This window comes from Talaromyces amestolkiae (genome assembly GCF_001896365.1).
Source record: "Talaromyces amestolkiae strain CIB chromosome Unknown scaffold8.1, whole genome shotgun sequence".
NCBI lineage: Eukaryota > Fungi > Ascomycota > Eurotiomycetes > Eurotiales > Trichocomaceae > Talaromyces > Talaromyces amestolkiae.
The window spans coordinates 631,316-652,279 of NW_024468044.1; the positions used below are offsets into that span (position 1 = coordinate 631,316).

At 47.8% G+C, this 20,964-nt stretch overlaps 8 protein-coding genes across 8 annotated transcripts; 3 read left to right on the forward strand and 5 right to left on the reverse strand.

Moving 5' to 3' along the window:
* Positions 1–433: 433 nt before the first annotated feature.
* On the forward strand, positions 434–3,229 carry BHQ10_004770 (uncharacterized protein; the record flags this gene model as incomplete). Its single annotated transcript, XM_040877172.1, has 3 exons — positions 434–845; positions 1,243–1,717; positions 1,771–3,229. The coding sequence occupies 3 exons, from the start codon at positions 434–436 to the stop codon at positions 3,227–3,229; spliced, it is 2,346 nt and encodes a 781-aa protein (XP_040733274.1).
* Positions 3,230–3,553: 324 nt separating this feature from the next.
* Positions 3,554–4,987, reverse strand: BHQ10_004771 (uncharacterized protein; the record flags this gene model as incomplete). Its single annotated transcript, XM_040877173.1, has 3 exons — positions 3,554–3,796; positions 3,851–4,323; positions 4,381–4,987. The coding sequence occupies 3 exons, from the start codon at positions 4,985–4,987 to the stop codon at positions 3,554–3,556; spliced, it is 1,323 nt and encodes a 440-aa protein (XP_040733275.1).
* Positions 4,988–5,503: 516 nt separating this feature from the next.
* Positions 5,504–7,045, reverse strand: BHQ10_004772 (uncharacterized protein; the record flags this gene model as incomplete). Its single annotated transcript, XM_040877174.1, has 1 exon — positions 5,504–7,045. One exon carries the CDS (start codon positions 7,043–7,045, stop codon positions 5,504–5,506), a length of 1,542 nt encoding a protein of 513 aa, XP_040733276.1.
* Positions 7,046–8,477: 1,432 nt separating this feature from the next.
* Positions 8,478–10,043, reverse strand: BHQ10_004773 (uncharacterized protein; the record flags this gene model as incomplete). The annotated part of the gene is made up of 1 exon (XM_040877175.1): positions 8,478–10,043. One exon carries the CDS (start codon positions 10,041–10,043, stop codon positions 8,478–8,480), a length of 1,566 nt encoding a protein of 521 aa, XP_040733277.1.
* Positions 10,044–11,302: 1,259 nt separating this feature from the next.
* On the forward strand, positions 11,303–12,471 carry BHQ10_004774 (uncharacterized protein; the record flags this gene model as incomplete). Its single annotated transcript, XM_040877176.1, has 2 exons — positions 11,303–12,383; positions 12,437–12,471. 2 exons carry the CDS (start codon positions 11,303–11,305, stop codon positions 12,469–12,471), a joined length of 1,116 nt encoding a protein of 371 aa, XP_040733278.1.
* Positions 12,472–13,119: 648 nt separating this feature from the next.
* BHQ10_004775 (uncharacterized protein) lies at positions 13,120–14,475 on the reverse strand (the record flags this gene model as incomplete). The annotated part of the gene is made up of 4 exons (XM_040877177.1): positions 13,120–13,842; positions 13,898–14,022; positions 14,075–14,164; positions 14,229–14,475. The coding sequence occupies 4 exons, from the start codon at positions 14,473–14,475 to the stop codon at positions 13,120–13,122; spliced, it is 1,185 nt and encodes a 394-aa protein (XP_040733279.1).
* A 648-nt stretch (positions 14,476–15,123) lies between these two features.
* On the reverse strand, positions 15,124–16,004 carry BHQ10_004776 (uncharacterized protein; the record flags this gene model as incomplete). The annotated part of the gene is made up of 8 exons (XM_040877178.1): positions 15,124–15,166; positions 15,222–15,307; positions 15,358–15,442; positions 15,507–15,619; positions 15,669–15,751; positions 15,819–15,831; positions 15,887–15,904; positions 15,957–16,004. The coding sequence occupies 8 exons, from the start codon at positions 16,002–16,004 to the stop codon at positions 15,124–15,126; spliced, it is 489 nt and encodes a 162-aa protein (XP_040733280.1).
* A 915-nt stretch (positions 16,005–16,919) lies between these two features.
* BHQ10_004777 (uncharacterized protein) lies at positions 16,920–20,747 on the forward strand (the record flags this gene model as incomplete). Its single annotated transcript, XM_040877179.1, has 4 exons — positions 16,920–19,638; positions 19,699–20,129; positions 20,183–20,614; positions 20,667–20,747. 4 exons carry the CDS (start codon positions 16,920–16,922, stop codon positions 20,745–20,747), a joined length of 3,663 nt encoding a protein of 1,220 aa, XP_040733281.1.
* Positions 20,748–20,964: the final 217 nt, after the last annotated feature.

Consider the following 20,964-nt stretch of genomic DNA (forward strand, 5'->3'; position numbering starts at 1 on the left):
CAGCCTTATCAGGTGTATCAATATTCTGCAATGCCTTTTTGTACGTGCCACTTCGGCCTTTTGAATGGAACGAAGGCCTTTTATGTAGGTTCTTTCAAATGACGAATGTTCTATAAGCGACTCATTGTAGTGATACTCGCTTTCGATTGGTCACAAAGGGGGCCTATCTCTTAGTGCGGCCTAGAGCTTCTAAGCTTTGTCTTTCAACTTCTTTCATTTCAATGTGTTACGTACCACTTTATCTTAAGAACTACAGTGTCAAATAAGCTCCTAGTTGACGCCGTAAATTTCTCGTACGAAATTTTCCTAATTAGTACAGATTTTCAACCACCTAACACAATATCATTCTACATGTAATCCAGGAATTACCCCTGCTGAATACTGTTTTTCATTTTCATGAATCTCTCCCACCAAAGCTCCCATCAACATCGAAATGGAGCAGCACCAACTCGAGCACCTCGGACATGCTATCGTCGGCTTATGCATGATGTTCTTCTGTACATCCCTTGTCCACGTCTACTTGACCTCCAAATTTTGGAATCATGATGGACCGCGGACACACAACGATGATGGGTTGCTCGTCCTAGCAACAATCACTCTCTTCACGGTTATACCTGCTTTGTGGACAACTGGACTCGTTTTCTGGATCGATCATCTCACTTACGTCTCGGTCATTCAGCGAATCAGCTCCATCATTGGTGGTATTGGGGCGGCAAATATCGGCATGGTATGGGCGTGTTTGTGGAAGTCGTCGGCCACAATAAACACTTATCTTGCATACACGCTGTGGCCAGCGTACTTGGGGTTGATATTTGGTGCCTATATGACCTCCACGTCCTATTTTTGTATGTGCTAAGCCACTGCAGAGTTTGGCACTCTACATTCTGTGAGGAATTGATCAGGATTCGGGCCATGTATGATCCCTAAAATAGACTTCTATGGCGTACCGAGACTCTGAAGATAAAGACAACCTTAATGCGACTCATCTATTACATTCTTCAATGGCTTGCAATTTGACATGTGTTTAGCTTACGTTATATGTCTGGTCGAAAAGCACCCTAGGAGGGTACGGCGGAGGACCAGTGGGCCCTGGGCTGGCATAGGGCCACGCTAAATAATTCAGCTCGCTACATGGCTTATGTATTCAGTCCTGACAACTATCCGTCTATTTATACATCAAGTAATGAACCATGTACATAACCTAAGACATGGTCCCCATTCGTGGTGTTCCTGGTCACTCAGGCTCTGACAACGACACGGCCGACAATAATGACTCTCTTCTACTAAAAGACCTTGAATCCGGCAGGTCCGGAATTGAATTTGACAGCCACGAAGCTCCGCAGGAACCGGACCGTTCAGACGATTCTCTGGACCTTCCAGAAGACGAAGTCGGACAAGGGCTTCTTGGTGGTCGAAGCACAAGAAAGCAGTACGCCGAGACTCGCCCAAGCCAATCAGGATGGTTCGGCTCTTTTCTCAAAGGGCCCGATCCTCCACGGAAACATCATATTAGCCCTATATTTGAAGGTCTCCAGACCGCGCCAACTCGCGTCGTGAAGCACCTATTCCCAAGTCTGAGATCAAAATTAATTGCTTTGATCGTGTTCCATGCCCTATGGGCGGCGATATTCTTGACAATTCTGAATTGGTCAGTCGTTGGCCCTGAGATTCCCGATTACGGCATACCGAATCGGCTGTCGTGCGGAGCGAGATTATGGTATGTATTCAGCACCAGTTTTGGATAAAATGACTATCTGATAGAATACCTAGGCACAATGGTACTCTTTGTGGTATTGATGGTAATGCATGCCGTCCGTTCGACGAGCAAAGTTTTGCATTCAAATGTCCTGCTGGATGTCGTGATACGATTCTCCTTGAGCCGTACACTGTAGGTGACCAGGAGCTCAACTACAGAAGTCTTGTCATCGGAGGGGCACCCGAGAGTAATGCTTCTTTTTACCGCGGTGACTCCTTTGTCTGCGCTGCTGCAATTCACGCTGGCGTCATCAATAATGCCGCCGGAGGATGTGGCATTCTTCGACGCACAGGCGAGCAACTTGGCTTTAGCGGGGCGAAGCAGAATGATATCGAAAGTGTCTCCTTCAATTCATACTTTCCTTTGTCATTTGACTTTGAAAGAGAGACGACTGTTGTATGTCGGGATCCTCGCTGGCTACTCTTTGCCATATCCCTCGTTTTCACCTCTGTGATCTCGCTGTGCACCACATCGCCAAGCGTATTCTATGTCTCGGTATGGTTCATATCCTGGTTCCAGGTCGCACTTGCATCCGATCCCCCGTTCGCTTCAGACTACCTCGAGGTCGTCTCAATCGGGATAGGCCGTTTGCTACCCGCTGCCTTCGTCGGCTGGGCTATCTATTACTTCTGTGTCCGGGAAACTCTCAGTGGTCTTACTGCTCAGTTCGAGAAAACAATGTTATGGCTTGGTCCGTTCTGGGTGGGCGCCCTGAATACAGATACCTTTGACCGCATCCCAATTTCTCGCTTGACTCCACACGACATCCAACAGCAACCGGGAGCTATCCCGGCGTTGATAATTATCGTCGCAGTTATCGTCGTTACCATGGTCACGCAAGCCTTGGCCATCTGGTCAGCGGGAAAGCTGCCTCGCTATTTGGTGATATATGGGGTCATGGCAGGGGCCTTGATGATTATGATCATCCTTCCTCAGCTTAATCTGCGCATTCATCATTACATTATTTCGCTGCTACTCCTGCCTGGAACTGCACTTCAAACTCGACCATCGTTAATATACCAGGGTTTACTCATGGGTTTGTTCATTAATGGTATTGCGCGTTGGGGCTTTGATAGTATCCTTCAGACCCCGAATGCCCTGCTTGGGGACGCTCAACTGGGCAGTGTTCTGCCCAATATTAAGGTACCCATCATTAGCGCCGCGGGAGATAACCTTACATTTTGGTTCTCTGCCCTTCCAAGCGACATCGCTGGTATCGCGGTGATGGTCAATGATGTCCTACGCGCCAATATATACCGTGCTGCACCCAAGACAGCCGAAGACGGTGCTGCTAACAAGACAGCAGCAGATATGTCATTTGAGTGGACACGCATACATCAGAATCATTCGGAGTATTTCCGATTTGCGTATATGAAAAATAGTGCGCTGGGAGGGTTGTGGTATGAAGACTTCGGCAAAGCAGGCACTTGGACAGAGGATGGAGATTGGATTCCAATGGATCAAGGTCATTGAGGTTTGCTCGTTCATCCGGAGTGATCTGATTATTACCATTCTCCGGCATTCTTACGATATTGCTACGATGTATAATAGACTAGTATACCCATAGACTAGATGCATTGAAATTATGTGCAAATCCCATCGGTATAAACGATCGTCTGACGCCGAAGCATCAATTTGGGTATCATTGATCATGACACAAGAACAACTAAGAGGTACAACTCGACACAACATCCTATATACAATCCCGCAATCCAAATTCAAGGACAAATAAACTCCCGAAAGATGCCATAATAGAGCAAGCCAAAGAAAAACGCCAAAAAGCAAGGATATGCCAGCTCAAGATTTCACATATTCGTCACACTTTACTTGCACGACTTCATTCTTGCCACCGTCTTCAATGACAAGTGCACTCAATTTTCGGCCGTAGACGCATCCAGAGTCCAAGCCCTTGGTGTATTGGCGAATATTGAGTGATTTTGCGGCGTCATGGCCATATATCACGGTCATGGTTTTGGGAGGGTGAGAGGAGTCGACGTCTTCATGTGATGATGCCAAAAGTTTATGGTACTGGTTGTAGAGCTTTCAGACTGTCAGTAGCATTCTCACATGTATGCATGGATGCAGAAAACTCACTTTGAACCAGGGAATGCCATCTTTGCTGGCGCTCGGGACATGGGTGTCCAAGTCAATAGTCCGCATTGACATAACACTCGACAGTTCCTGTCTCTCTAGCGGTACACCGGGAACTAAACCCCCATGCACAACAGTAACCTCGCCCATGTCCTTGATTACTCCTACTTTCAATATAACAGGACAATCCTGCAACCATGCCGCTTGGTCATCGCTTAATGACTTGGCTACCCTGCGCTCGGCCGTGTCGGAGACAACAGTGTACTCTTGATCAGATGCCTCGTTTGTATGAAGTTTCATGTCTGAGCGCTCAAGTAAGATGCGATCTTCGTGGTTCCCTCGTACGCATGAAGCGCCGAGTTCGCGCGCAAGGTCTACTACGCCGCTGCTCTTGGGACCTTTGTTGATCATATCTCCGGTGAGTATGAGATGGTCACTGGACGGGTCAAAGGTCACTTTCTTCAACAATTTCTCCACTACAAAGTGAATTAATATTGCTATGGCACCTGGTTCAATCGGACAGATAGACTTACATTCATCTTGACACCCATGTACATCGCCGACAATAACCAGTCGCCGACTTGATTTAAGACTTTGTATTCTCTCAGGACTTGGCAACAGAGTCGGATCGAGGGTCTTCATCGGCACAACGTCGACGAATTCCGGACGCACGTTGGTCCCAAACCACCCGCCTACTTTTTCTAATGTATCCACGTTGAGTGCCGTGAGTATCTCTTCATGCTCTTTGATCATCGGTTGCAGAACAGCCTCCCATCCCGTATAAGCGAACACCAAGAGAATAGCATATACGACGAGATATCGTCTGAACTTAGGCGCCATGACGATTGACGCTATGAAACCAAGCCATGGGACCCGGTGCCAATCATACGAAGCGGACGAATCAGATGAGGATGAACGACCTCTGGACGAGCGAGATGTCTCCCATTTATTCGTGACGAAGCTGATCAAAGGTCGCTGAGTAGAGCCGCCCCGCGGAAAGCTTTGAAAGGCGTTTCGAGAATGAGGGTTGATGGCATCGTCGTCGTCGCTACTGCTTGAAACGGTGATGTTGTCCATATCCATTTCAAAGCTGGTGGGTTTCGGGGGGTAACCGAAGGAATGCGTTCTGTCTCTCGCCATGATGTTAGGGTTGGTGACTATTCTCTTGGCGGATTGCTGATTGCGGAAGATTCAATGTGGAAGTTGTGGCCCTGATCTCTAACCGGCCAACATAGCTGGGAGTCCGTGACGCCGTGATGTGAGAAAAGCCGCCAAGTCTCAACGAAATAATCAAAGGTCCGGCTCGAAGATGCTAAGTGTAGTTCTGTAGTCATGTCTCACCCTCGTCGTCCATCGAATCAGTCAGTTTAGACTTCCAAGACTTCCAAGAAAGTTACAGCCCCTGCTAGATCCACTGGTACTACAGTCAGCCAATCACAGTTAACTCCCGGCAATTGAGGCTCCTGATTGGGTTGGGTGACCGGGTCTGTACGTATGCGTCGTATGTAATACGTATTAACTATATTACTACATATACTAGATAAATTACTATGCTTCATATTTCCTACGAACTATACGTAGTAATATACTACGTAAGGCATTGTGTTCAAAAGTGTTGCACGTAGTTTCTGTCCTCATCAATTGGAGCAATACCATCTACCTATATTGTTCATAAATCTCCGCCTCCTTCAGCCGTGCATCAATCAACTGCAGCACCTTATCATCGTAAAGCTCTTCAACAGTCTTGCTTCCCGAAAGAATTTCTCTTTCGTGTTGTACAGCCTCTTCCTTCGTCATGCAAACCAAATCTCTCCAGTCCATCACAACAAGCTTTTGTCCGTCTTTCTCCCATTGCGGGTTCACTCTGAAGCCCTCCGCTGGCCGTTTCCAGGGAACGAGTACCAAGCGGTTGGAAAGACCACTGATGACGCTCTTCCCGCGCCAAATTTCATCGACAATGTAACCAATTTCCTCCTTGCCGAGTGGTATGCGAAGTCCGACAAGTTCGTTATCTTTGACCTCCGCTCTGACTAGCCTCTCCATTGTGCCCTGGAGTGAGGTGTACATAGTCTCGCCGAGCTTCTCCCGCTTTTTTGCCGCCAGGCTGTAGTCGATGGGATAGCCAGAAACAGCACAGATCACATGATTGGCAATGGTATACCCAAAAACAGCAGGGATTGTTCCAAGAACGGGAAGAATCCGCACCCGAAAGTCAGGTAATACACCTAACTCACCAACCTTTCCTTTGGCAAACTCCTCAGCGGCAAGAGGCAACAAAGATGCTTTCCCGGGACCTGACTTCTCAACCGAGAACACGACCGGAATGCCCGAATGCACACCCAGAACACGCAAGCGCCGACGAGTGCTTTTAGATAGCGGATCTTCCGTACTCACCGAGATATCAGCCACGCCGATACGGGTCGGGTCGGATTTGCAACCTGCTCCCATGGACGAAATGACCTTAATAGAATTCTTGTGGCAATAGTGTAACAGTTCAACTTTGGACTCGATATTATCAATGCAGTCAATGACGTAGTCCGGTTTCTGTCCGTTTGATTCCTTGCCAGTCCATGGAGCGAGGAGTGTGTCAGCCACACTCGCGCCGAACAACTCGTTTCGGCAATCAAAGTGCACCCATGGCACAATCTGCTCCATTCGACGTCGTATGCAATGAACTTTGGGCGTACCGACATCCGCCAACGTAGCGAGCGCATGTCTGTTCAAGGATGAGAGCGTGACTTGATCAAAGTCAATCAGTCGTATCTTGGCCACTCCGGAGCGAGCCAGAGCTGCGGTTGCGTGGGAACCAACACCGCCGCAACCAACGACAATTATAAACGACGAGCGAAGTTTCTTGAGGCCTTCATCCGTTAGGAACACTCGATTACGAGCTAGTTGTTCGAGTATAAGGTCTTCATCGTAGTCTCCTTGTTGTGCTCGTCGCGCAAGTGCCGCACTGCGCTCATCTTCCTTGCTGAGTGTTGGTAGAGGGCCCGCAGTGCCGAATTCGTTGAGGGTCTCGGCATGATGTTGCTCGTCTAGCTGTGGGATTGAAGCCTTGAGTGTTTCGACTGCTTCATGTCTTCTCAATGCTTGGTAGCCGAATATGCCTGCAGCTACAGCAGCTCCGGACACTACTGCCGCAGCAGCAAGCTGCACATTGTGAGAGCCAGCCTGCCTCTGAAGCCACGAGCTCATGCTCTCTTTTTGTTCTCTATTCTCTCGTCGGTCCCTCGAATTCTGGTATCGTCGTGACTCTGTTATTCTATCGTCAGATAATTCTTGGTCCAAGTAATCGTCCTCGTAGTATGAGGAAGATCGATAGCGTCTATGATCTCGATAAGCCATATCGATAGAGATTAGCGACTCTACCCATTTTGAGGACGAAGGAATGGCATGGAACCTCACACTTCAGGTAGATATTTCAAATATATGCACTCAATGTAGCCAGCTAGTAATGCCAGACCACGACAGCAAAGATGATCACGTGCTGATATGACGCTGTTTTCATGCAGATTTGCTATCGGATGGAAACAAGTCACGTGCGTAGACTCAATTTTCGGCCCGACGTTGATCCAGCTCGGCTAGCTTTTCCTTGTCTTAACTCTACTCTCCATTCCTATTTCCTTCTCTCGTCAACACCGTCCCACAACATTCTTAATCAGAAGACTGTGTCCGTCTCAGTGAAGAAAATTCTCACATGAGCTTTTGACACATATGGTCCACACATCCCAGTGACTAGCATGGACTTTATCCCCAGTCTGGTCACGAACTCGACCTGACCGGTGGAAGAAGACGTGTCAAACGTGTGGTTGATGCAGGTGAACAGAAATCTGAGAGCCACGACAGTCTTTTCTTTTCACCCGTTGATTATCACCTCTTTCCATGACGAAGCTATCGAATTAAAGGATCGACTTGATGGTTGGCGCTGCCATTTAATGACGGTGGTTCGGCGTCAATCCTCAGCTCGACTCCGACATTCATCGACCGTCCATAGTACCTTCACCCTCATACAATTTACCTTTTACACATCATCGACGAACGAACCCAGTGATGCCTTACATGATGACTAAACTCTTAGGACACCTCGGAGACAAGGTATCATTCAAACGGTACTTCATGCTCCGCGTGTTGCCTCTTGCGAGGTAACCGCGTGCAGCAGGTCGTTGACGAGCCTTTACCCAAAGGTAGTTTTCAATCTGAACAGGCTAGGGAGAGTTTGTATTTTCATCACTTGCACTTGCTTTTGTTGCGTCTAGTAACTATTCACTCATGTATTTCGTAAACTAATACAACGATTGTTCACCATTATTTTTCACTCCTACCGTTTCTCGTGTTTATATTTTCTTTCATGTAACCCGGTGATGACAAGTAGTATCCAAAAGCCAAAGTTGAGGTATCCGGCATTTACTTACAATGTGCATGGAAGCCAGTGGGAACCAGAGAGCTAATCTGAGGGTTACTGTTATTTTACATATGATATTTAATTATTGCCAGTGAATTTCCCTTCAAAGTTCTCTTGTAAATCAGATGTCATTACCCTGACAGTGATCTGTTAGAGAACAGAACGAACGCCTGCAATGCTGTGCTATGCTGAGTGCTTATGATATATGTACACGGGACGATAAGATTATCCCAGAAACTTGCCGACGCGACCTCCAATATTCTCAAGGTCCAGCAGGAATGTGTCATGCCCGAAGAGAGAGAGGTCCTCCCCTAGTTCGAAATGCTCGACCTTCTGATTTCCTGCAGCTCGTAATGTGTCTGCAATTTCTCGCTGTTGCCATGCTGGGAATAGAATGTCACTTGCGACACCCATGACAAGAACAGGATGGTCTTTCAGAGGGGACATGCCGCGCACAAGATCCTGTGGGGGGCCATCAGTCGATTCGACGGTTGCGGGCTCATTCATTGGCGTCAAAGACGACAAAGCAGCGGGCTGTTCTTCATATGGTTTGTCGGGCAGAGTCAAGCTGCAAGATGCATCGTTTCGTTCAATATTGCCCAGTGCCATATTCTTCTGGTTTTGCTCCCTTCGTTCTCGGGTTGCGACCTGATGGGCATGACCCAAATCAAAAAGATCCATGGCTTTGGACACGTACAACAAACTGTTGGCATCGTATTCAAGACAGAATTTCTCTCCGGCATGGTCTAGATAAGTTTCGATTAAAAAGTCTGGGCAAAGAGCAGGCTGTTTGCTAGGGTCGGCTCTCTTCCTGCCGAATCGCTGTTCCCATTCAGGACCACTTCGGTATGTGACGGTAGCGATCTCGCGGGCAAGTTTCATACCGTGATGAGGAGGAATCGAGTCGTAATAGAAGCCGCGTTGCCAATTGGGGTCCATCATAAGAACTTGTCGTTGAGTATGGCGCATAGCGATGCTGTATGGGTGACTGCGCGCACATCCACTGATACTAATCAATCTTCCCATTCTTTCTGGAAAGAGAACACCGGCTGCTAAACTCAGCATTCCGCCCATACTGGAGCCAACAGATGCATGTAGTTTCTGAATACCCAGAGAGTCGAGAAGTCGGAATTGTGCTCGTACCATATCCTCTATTGTCAAGATGGGAAAACGTGTGGCATATCGCTTTGAGTCAGATGGGTCAATGGACGAAGGCCCCGTGCTTCCGTAACAACCGCCGATGACATTTGTGCAGATAACATAATATTTGTTCGTATCGAGAGGAGCTCCAGGACCGATGAACTTCTCCCACCAGCCATTCTTCGGGTTTGATGGTGTACTGTGTGCATGACTCGACGCGGAGAGTCCTGTATGGAGGAGAATTGCGTTGCTCTTGTCGGCATTCAGAGTTCCCCAGGTCTCATACGCAACGTCGAATTCAGGGAGCACACCGCCCCAGTCGAGAAGCAGCGGGTTCTCACAATGGAACTTCTCGTGATGTCCGGTAGTGTACGACGGTTCAGGGCCGGTGTTCATGGAGCGTCTGGATAGCGATACTGTTTTGGCTTCTTGGGCATCTAGACAAGGGAACGACATGGCCGGATTCGAGGAATCGGGCTGCTCACGGGCTGCTGCGGCAGACTGAGTCCAGCGACGCCATTGGAAGTCCGCGGTGGGCCATGGTGTTGACGACAATGGCTGTATCCTAGATATGTTTTTCTGGTGTGCAAATTTTGTTGTCCGCAGGTACGACGACGAAGCCGTCCGCACGGCGCGTCGTAGAGACATCATCGTTGACAACTATTGATAAATATAAGACGTGGATCTATAAGACCCAGACGCTGGATGAAGAGAATCAAGAACGGCATGGCTTCCATTCTTCGAAATCGCAGATTTTGGACTCCGCAAGCTCCCCGCGCATCGCAGCTTCTCCAAAAGCACGTCATGTATACGCTCTGTGATTGGCTTTGGCTCACGGGTCTGAAGCTGCCGAACTCGCAGATTACGTAAGTCACAGATTATATAATTCACATGCCTCAGGCAAACAAGAGCATGCTTGGCATCTGCGATTCTGCATCGATGAAAGCTATTTCTCTCTCTCTTATGGCCTACTGCGTACTTCCATGTCTACCACACCCATATCTTCAAGCTGATACCACTAGTCCGGCTCGTATGAACGTGCTCTCGTTCCTTTTCTGTCAGTGGACGGCTTGGCTAGGGATGACGCGGCTCGATGACGACAGCATCTGCCCGAATACTGTGTTGCGTTGACCACATCTTACACTTCTGAGAACAGATTGAATATGAGGGTAGTCGTATGGTTACCTGGAGGTTGATTACGGTAAGAGTTGGATTCCTCCATGACGATCAACGTTTCTCGTGTCGGCTGCGACGAGGATCGTTTCAAAGAGATATCGAGGCGTTGTGGAGCAGATCCTATAGTTCTTCCGCGATCCGTCTTTCTCCAGAAAGAATGATCTGCTCCTCTTTCCATGTCATATCGCACGATCAGCGCTTCAGTGGTGGAAATGGAACGTAGGGACACTTAGGAGTGCATGACAAATGCTATAGACTGTAGACATATTCAGCTCGTGCATACGGGGTAGTTACAGGATCTTGAAAGTCAACCTTTCAAGGGTACGCGGACTCGTGGCGCCGGATGCCGTAGAGAGACGCTACACCCAATCCGGGCCGTTAAATCGTCGAACTTTCAAAGGAGCCTTTTGGCCCGGAAACCTCTACCAAAGTTTATGGGACTGTTCGATCTTTCCCATCATTATTACATCGCATCAATCTTCCAATATCTGCACATTCAACTCTTCATGAAGGAAACGACCATAGCTTCATGATGCCCTCGACACTCAAGCCATTGTGATTGACTGACTCCTTCCGCACCTAGTGCATACCACATTCTACTCTCTCAGGACACAATAGCCAGAATTGGTACCTCATACTCTCGATTCTATATCGTGTTCGGTTTGACTAGCGCACAATAGCTAGCGAGTCGTCGCCATCGCCGCTCGACTTCCCCGCCGCCGACTCGCGGCAACATGAAAGACCTCGAGTCCAGATACCACCCGGCGAGAACATCCACCATGGCTCCTATTCGACGTGCAATCGTAGCATTTGCGCTCCTAGTCGGCATCATATTACTATTCCGGTCCTTCTCAGCCTCCGAAGCAGCCTACCGAGACGATTCGCCGCAGGGCCAGAAGGGGCTGCGCATACCTCCTCAGGCAAGGGGTAGCGCGGGGACCTGGCAGTCGCAACTCACCGTCGGAGATGCCGCATATCCATCACTGCTCGAGAAGCTTCGATATCAATACCCTTATGATCTTGATAGCAAGTTCCCAGCGTACATATGGCAGACGTGGAAGTATTCGGTCGACTCCGGTTCGTTCCCGAATCATCTGCGCTCGTTGGAGGCATCATGGACATCTCAAAATCCGGAATTCGTTCACGAAGTAATCTCGGACGAATCGGCGGATCACTTGATTCAATATCTATATGGCGCCGTGCCGGAAGTGGTTGAAGCGTACAATTCCTTACCAGCGCCTGTTTTGAAGGCAGATCTCTTTCGGTACCTGATCTTGTTAGCGCGAGGGGGGATTTACTCTGATATCGATACGGAAGCGCTCAAACCGGCTATTGACTGGTTACCAGATGATATGGATCCATCGTCAGTCGGTCTCGTCATTGGTATCGAAGCTGATCCGGACCGACCAGATTGGCACCAGTGGTACTCGCGCAGAATACAGTTTTGTCAATGGACCATCCAAGCCAAACCAGGCCACCCTGTTCTCCGTGACGTGGTAGCTACTATCGTCGAGGATACTCTGCGCATGAAGAAAAAGGGTGTCCTTACCATGTCCAAGATGGACAAGTCGATTGTGGAATTCACCGGTCCTGCCGTTTGGACTGATGCTGTGTTCCGGTACTTCAACAACCCTGATTACTTTCTGAGTGAAGGTACCCGGAATGTCACATATGAAGACTTTACACGCTTGACTAGACAGAAGAAGATAGGCGACGTCGCTGTTTTGCCTATTACCAGTTTCAGTCCGGGTGTGGGTCAAATGGGTGCTCAAGGGCCAGATGATCCTCTAGCTTTTGTTAGCCACCAATTCGAAGGTATTTCTCTCTGTGTTCCCGGACTTTGGATCATACTAACGCAGTTACTTTAGGATCATGGAAACCCGAAAACGAGCGCATTTATTAATCGACGACAATCTATACAGATATAGAGACACCCACATATATACGCATGTACGAGTGATCAACAAATAACCTCGACGACTGGCTTCATAGCCTTTGTAAAAACAATATTCCCATCCCCTTTTCTGCCGAATACACAACTTCAGCAGCGCATCAGCACGGCGTTTTGGCTCCCATTACTCTTGAATATCTTTCTATGCTTCGACACTACTATATTTCATCTAAAATTTACGTCTCGTGAGCGAGGAGCATGGGGCGGTCTCGGTTATTTATTTGCCTGACGTGTTCATGGAGACTAAGGATTTGAATGATACATTTTTGAAATATTTACATAGAAGTCATGTAGAAATGCAATATATTATGATCTATCAATGTTACCAAATCGATTTATTGCCTGCCTATGTAGTTTCATTGTATATTCCAGGATAGTATTAAAACGGTATGAATGAGAAGAGAATGTGAAAAATATATATCAAACGAAAGAAACATAGTATGTCCAGCCATTCTTCATGGGTATATGATGATATGTAAACAGAAACACAAATATAGGCAAAGAAGAAAACAGGACAATGTATCGTGAACACTTTTGTCTTCCTCCCAGGTGCGCAGGGAGAAAGATAACTTAAATATGCAAAACCCTCATGGTCAAAGATCAAAAATCATCAAAAAGCGGCTCATACTTTTCCCTCATATCATTCGTATACGGCTCCAACTGCGCCGAGTCCGGCGGAGGCGGATACTCCTCGAAATTCGCTGCGTCAGCTGGATGTTCCACGCGCGGGATAATAGGTCCCTTGACCCGTCGATGGTAGACATCATCCCAATTCACGCTATCGAACCACGGGTGTGATTTGACTCGTTTCGATCCGCCCTGAATATGGCCTAGGCGCTGCGTAACGTCTGTTTTGCAGAGTTGAGAGATGATATCACGTGCTGCCATGGTTATGTTATGCGGAAAGCGAAGGCGGCCTTCAACAATCTGTTCGTATAAGCGCATGACATTCTGGTCCCAAAAGGGCGGTTGTCCGACGAGGAATTCATATATCAGAATGCCCAATGCCCACCAGTCGACTGCGATACCATGACCGCTGTTATGAATCACCTCCGGCGCCAGATAATCCGGCGTTCCGCAGAGGGTATACGTTTCGCGGTTGCCCACTTGTTTCGCGAAGCCAAAGTCGACCAGTTTGATGTGCCCGTCTATGTCAATCAATATATTCTCTGGTTTGAGGTCTCGATATGCAACGCCTTGGACGTCGTGAAGGTATTCTATTGTCAGTGTGATTTCCGCAGCGTAAAATTTGGCTGTTGCGTCGCTAAAGGTGCGCGCGCGTCGGAGGTAGCTGAAGATTTCGCCGCCGGGGCAGTAATCCAACTTGCTCGGTCAGATGGTTTATACGAGACTAAAAAGGGCAGGTGTAAAAGCATACCAGCATATATAGAGATTGGTCGTCTGAAAATGTGGTGATGAGCGTTGTGATGAACGGATATCCAGCTACTGCGCCTAATGTTCTTCGCTCGTTGCGAACATGCTCGACTTGTTTGAGCTTGATCACTAAGCAACTAAGTTAATACAACCCAATCTTGGAGCAAATCCATTGACATACCATCTGCTTTGCGGAGGACTTTTAAAGCATAGACACTGTCTCTCTTGGGACTGTTCTTGAGGCGCGTAAGCCAAACACGCGCAAAGGTTCCTGGTCACCAACAAATCAGTCCCAATCGCGATTGTATCACTCCCGTCGCTTTGACACGACATACCCGTTCCCAATGTCTTTATAAGCTCGAAATCATCCACGTGCAAATTCCGGCTCGGTTGCCCCAAATCCGGCGCGGAAAAGTCGTCTTCGGAGCTTATAGTATTATGTTTCGGGGTTGTCGATTCTGTATTCGGTGCGGAGGACGGAGTGACATCTTCAGACTTTGTGGGTTGTACTTTGGGTACGACAATCGGATTTCTTGTCGGTTCGTGTTCATGTATCGTGGGTTCGACTATTTCCGTGGCCATACTGGTAGCGAGTGGTCATCTCTCAGCTCTGACTTGATGGTGTCGCAAAGTTGGCGCAAAGGTGAGAAGTGACGGTCGTCGGGGGTCTCCGAGATGAGCTGAAGTGAGATCAGGGCATGGAGCTGACCAATTCGTATTGATTAGCCGCGACAACACAATGGATATATATCTGACAGTTAATCTGCGATTGGTTAAAGCCCTGTTGAATATTCCGACAGTAGAATTGCGAAAGAAGATTTGTCTTTCAAAGTTCTGGTCGATGGAGTGGTTCCGCGCTTGGTCCCCGCAGACTCCTTAAGCCTGCTCTGACGTTATCTTGGCGGGGCTCTTTCACGTGTTTCTAACTATCTACGTACTATCTATCTAAATGTAGCATCTAAGTATGTAACAAGCAATGAATGTATTCAAGTGATTTGTAGTACATGTATTCAACATTGTGCAGTAGCCTGTAATTGACCTGGCAATAACAGACTCACGGAGAACAGGCTGCCCTGCTATAAAGACATCGCATCTCCGAACGCCGAAATAAATGGAGTATCGAGACATCAAGCAGACATCTAAATACTGAAAAGGGGCCTTCATACTCTGTAGGCCAGATGCTCACCGCTTGAGCTTCTAATACGTTATACGAATACGCGCTGCAGCAATCTAACCGCCGCTGCGCGAGTTGAGAATCAAACCGACAATCAAACTGCATCCATTAGTATTGAGATCTTTCAAACCTTCGTATCCAAAGACAGACATACCCGTAAAGTCCCAACACTTCTCCAAAAATCAAGATCAAAATCATTCCGACGTATACACGGGACTGTTGCATGTAAGAACGAACACCCTAGAAATGTTAGCAACACATCAACTGTCCAGAATTGAAGGTAATTTTACAGCGTCTCCCACAACTCCAATTGTATATCCAGCGGCTATTCCGGCAAGGCCGACTGAAAGACCAGATGCAAGATGCATGAAGCTCCTGCAGTGAGCATAATTAGACCAAAATACACCTTCCAAATAGAGGACATATATTTGAGACGTACGTGTAAAGACTGGTGTTTTGACCCGGAGGGGGATTCATTGCGTTGGCTATAAGGACTGCGACGACCAGACCGTAGACGGCAATAATACCGGACATGACGACGGGGATTAGAGACTATATCATTAGTCAAGTTGTAAAGTGTGTCTGAGATCGATAAGTATACCCTCATGATCAAGTCTGGTCTATATTGTCCAACACCCGCAATACCGATGCCTGACTTTGCAGTTCCATATGCTGCGCCGATTGCTGCCTTGTGTGAGCGATCATCATTTCAACATGTGGTGGATAGGATGCGTAGGCTCTGTTCACGTACACCCAAAGATCATCTTCGAGTGCGTTAGTTCATTGGCCCGGTATGTATTTAAATCCTCAAGGACTTACTGCGGCTGCCACTCCTGCCTGTTGCTCAATTAGTATGACACAGTCTAAAGGAATCTACGGATAGACATACAAAGGAGAAGAACGGTGCGAATTTGGGCGCATATTCATTGTCCGCCATTTTGGCTACAGTATCGTGTTTATTCGGTCGAGGTAGGTTCGAAACCAAGCGTGCTGACGTACAACACTGCCTGCCCGTAAGGAGCTGACAGCAGCCGAGAACTTATTGTATGACCGTATGCAGCGATAAAACAGGCGGTTGTGAGTTGGAATGCAAAGACCTGATAACGACAGATGAGTGTAGCAGTGTTGACAGACTGGAGGTTGACATCAAGCTCTCGATGAGCTAGAGACTTGGCAGAGACTGCCAAGTCGTCCGTGTAGCCTGCCGTAGATGGTCTCGGCGGCGGCCTCTCCGGCTCGGCCTTAGCCTTACTTAGCCTTGACCAAGCCTGGCTCAAACAACACAATCAAACCACCTCCGTGGCTTACTTATTTGCTTCATCACCACCACACTCGCTATCGTCACCTCGATTCCCATTCTTCTACAGCCCTCTCCACGGCATTTCCCGCCTCGACTGCCGTGGACCCTGTGCGAGGCGTCTCCATTGAGCCTCCTTTTCCCGTTGAAAAAGGATGCGGAGGGTATGACTGCAGGGGCCCTGTTCTATGGTTGCGCCCAAGGCTCCTTGCACCCTCATCGGTTAAGTCAAGTCGGTTCTAGCACTTGCTAGTCGCTTCCCACCGAGATAGCGAAATACAACGCACCAAAGTCGAGTGTCGAATATTGAAGTGAAGACACGCGTGGTCATTTGTCTCAAAACAGCGTCCCAGCCCATTGCGGGAAGATACCTTCGTCTCTTTCCTGCTTCACCTGTGACCTTTTCAGGGCCCTGCATGTGATCATTCTATCCACGGCACACCCAAGTCAGTCCATATAGTGTAGATTTGTATTGACTTTGCACACCGCGGCATGAGAGCAGAAAGAACTAACATATCATCCAGTCGTTTGCAACAATCATCTATTTCGCCCACCATGGCGGATCTAAGGTCCCAACAAGGCCGAAACTATCAGGCAAATCCATATGGACAAGCGCCGAATCCGCGGCGCGATGCTGCCTTTTCTGATATCTTTGGTTCATCAGCGCATGCCGGCCGATCTCAAACAATGACCTCACAAACCCCTCCTTTTCCGAATGAACGAGCGCGTACGATGACCTCCCATATCCCACCGCCTCAGATGCAAATGCAAAACAGGGCACCACCGCCGCCAGGAGGAGGTGTTCGTCAACTACCTAATGGATATGGACCGGGCCCTGTTAATGGCTATGGGGGTCACCATGTACCTAATGGAAATGTCGCTCCGTCACACCAGCAGCAGCATCCCCAGAATTATCCTCGACAATACCCTGGTCCTATTCGAGAATATGCCAGACCGGGCCCTCATTATACGAACCCCAATGTTCCTGTTCCCCACGGTCGTCCCCCGCCGGCTCTAAATTCAGACACAAGCCGCTCTCGGTCAATGGCTAGTGTAGTGAGGCATCCCCCTTCATATACGCAACCCCCAAGCAATTATCAGCCTCCTGGCAACACCTTCCGTAGCCAGCATTATAATCACATCGCAAGAACACCGCAAGGACGACCCGTACCTGAGAAGAATGAGGATCCGCGTACGATGTCACTCAGCTCTTACTCATCATCTCATGACCATGCCCAGACAGCCTATGGCCGTACTGTTCCTACCAAGCGCCCACCTTCCGGGCCCGATCACATACCACCTCAATTGCTTCCCGCACAAGCACAGGTACAGCCGCAAGTCCAGGCCCAAGCCCAGCCTCATATTTTTCCAGAACAGCAAGGACAATATGAAGACAATTATCGACCTCGTCGTCCGAGTGAAGCATCGGTCACCTCGAGAACCATGTCGATGGCTTCAACGCTTATTCCCGATCGGACAATGAGTCTGCAAAGCCAGCCTCTTCAGAAACAGACCACTCAATCCACCACTGCGACAGCGGTCGCACAAGCTCGCAGATCAAAGCCGTTGGTCTATCCCGCTCTACTTTCACGTGTCGCAGATGTTTTCCGCGAAGGAATGCCTCTTGCAGAATATCAGAAGAACGGGCTTTCGTATCAGAATGCATTCCCAGGATCGAAAGCCGTGGATTTGATTGCTCACATTATTAGAACACAGGATCGAAATCTTGCATTGCTACTGGGCCGTGCGCTTGATGCACAAAAGTTCTTTCACGATGTGACTTATGACCACCGTCTCCGAGACTCTTCCGTTGAAATATACCAATTCAAGGAAACCATGACTGAAGAGTCGCCTACTTCAGACGTCAATGGAGTGTTTACGCTACTCACCGAGTGTTATTCCCCAACCTGCACACGTGATAATCTTTGTTACTCGATTGCTTGTCCTAGACGACTTGAACAACAGGCTCGCTTAAATCTCAAACCTCAGCCTGGTCTACGACATTCCTCTTCGAAGGGCAGTCTTCACGCGGATGATGATAATGATGACCAGAAGCTTTGGATCAACATGGTTCCAAAGGAGGTTTCTGACACGCTTGAAGATCGGGAAAAGAAGCGTCAAGAAATTATTTTCGAAATCATGTACACCGAAAGAGATTTTGTCAAAGACTTAGAGTATTTGCGAGACTTTTGGATGCGTCCGCTTCGTTCAGCTGGCAATACAAGCTTATCTCCGATTCCCGAGCATCGACGAGAAAAGTTCATTCGCACGGTTTTTGGAAACTGCTTGGAAGTGTTGAAAGTCAACTCTACTCTTTGCGAAGCACTCAACGCCCGACAAAAAGAGGACCATGTCGTCCGTACCGTCGGAGATATTTTTTTGCAGCATGTCCCCCGTTTCGATCCCTTTATCAAATATGGTGCCAATCAGCTCTACGGAAAGTATGAGTTCGAGAAAGAAAAGGCTTCCAACCCTGCATTTGCTCGCTTTGTGGAGGAAACAGAACGTTTGAAGGAGTCACGAAAGTTGGAGTTGAACGGTTATCTTACGAAACCTACCACACGTCTTGCTCGGTACCCTTTGCTTCTTGAGCAAGTGGCTAAGAATACTGCCGATGACAATCCAGACAAGCAAGATATTCCGAAAGCGATCGGGCTGATCAAAGACTTCCTTTCTAGAGTCAATACTGAGAGTGGTAAAGCGGAGAATCACTTCAACTTGGTTCAGCTCAATGCGGCCTTGAAATTCAACCCGGGGGATTATGTTGACTTGAAACTCACCGAAGAGAACCGACAAATGCTTACCAAAATGGGTTTCAAGAAAGGCCCAACTGATAGTTCTGAAGTCACTGCCTATCTGTTTGATCACGCCGTACTCCTAGTGCGTATCAAGGTGGTCAACAAACGCGAGGAATATCGGGTATACAAGAAGCCAATTCCACTCGAACTTTTGGTGATCACCCAAATGGACGAGGTCATCCCCAGGCTCGGACTGGCAAAAAGATCATCATCCAGTCTCATTCCTGGAAAGGTCATTCCCACCAATACACCTGCGCCGAAAGAAGGACTGCCAATCACTTTCAGACATCTCGGAAAGGGTGGCTATGATTTGACTTTGTATGCTACGTCACCAACGCAACGAAAAAAGTTTATTGAAATGGTCGAAGAACAACAGAGAAAACTTCGGGAGCGCAACAGCAACTTTTATTCGAAGACTATCCTTTGCGAAAACTTCTTCACAACAGCGAATAGGGTCAACTGCTTGGTACCGACTGGTAAGATTTGAGATGCAATTAAATTTCCGCTGAACAAATACTAATGCTGATATTTCATAGACGGCGGAAGAAAGCTCGTTATCGGTACAGATAATGGTATCTACCTAGCAGAGCGATGGCCTAAAGATAAGAGTGCAAAGCCAAGACGAATATTGGACGCCACTGCAGTTACTCAAATTGACACTTTAGAAGAATATCAACTAGTCTTGGTTCTTGCCAATAAGACTTTGAGCTCCTACCCGATGGAAGCTCTAGAAGTCAACGAAGGTCAGAATCCTCTTGCGCGCCGACCAAAGAAGATTCAAGGACACGCCAACTTCTTCAAAGTCGGTATCGGTCTAGGACGGCATCTCGTGTGCTCTGTCAAGACCTCTGCGCTTTCCACTACTATCAAGGTCTTTGAACCTATGGAGAACTTAGCAAGAGGTAACAGGAAACCAGCGTTGGGTAAGATGTTCAGGGGAGGCCAAGAAGCATTGAAACCTTTCAAGGTGAGTTTCTTTGAAGATTTCACTATCGGTTAAGACTAATCCGGTGTTTCTAGGAATACTACATCCCCGCCGAATCTTCTTCTGTACATTTCTTACGATCAACTCTGTGTGTTGGTTGTGCAAGAGGTTTTGAGGTTGTCAGTCTCGAAACCACAGAAAGCCAATCACTCCTCGATCAGGCAGATACTTCGTTAGACTTTGTTGCGCGAAAAGAGAACGTCAAGCCTATTCATATTGAACGAATGAACGGAGAATTCCTTTTGAATTACAGCGACTTCTCGTTCTTTGTCAATCGAAATGGATGGCGAGCTCGACCGGATTGGAGAATCTCTTGGGAAGGCACGCCGAATGCTTTCGCCTTATCCTATCCATATATCCTAGCCTTTGAACCAAACTTTATTGAGATTCGGCATATCGAGACGAGTGAGCTTATCCATATCATGACTGGAAAGAACATTCGAATGTTGCATTCGTCGACGCGCGAGGTAAGCCGCTACTTTTCTCCTCTCCTTTTTATATCTTACTAATTTGCCATAGATTCTGTATGCTTACGAGGACGAGGAAGGAGAAGATGTGGTAGCTAGTTTGGATTTCTGGAACAAGGCCACAGTGAAATAAAACAAATATGTGAAACAAGATGAGGAGAGCACTTCATCTTTTGACTTTTGATATCCCTTTCTTTGCTGCTTTATTCTTTTTCTTCTCACAATATCATCTTCTTGTTTGGATTTTCAATGATGATCGAATTGATCTGTCCATCCGTCTTCTGTCATGTGTGTAAGTTGTGTGTATGAACCTGACCTGGTCTTGACTTTGTACTACCAATGCTAGGAAT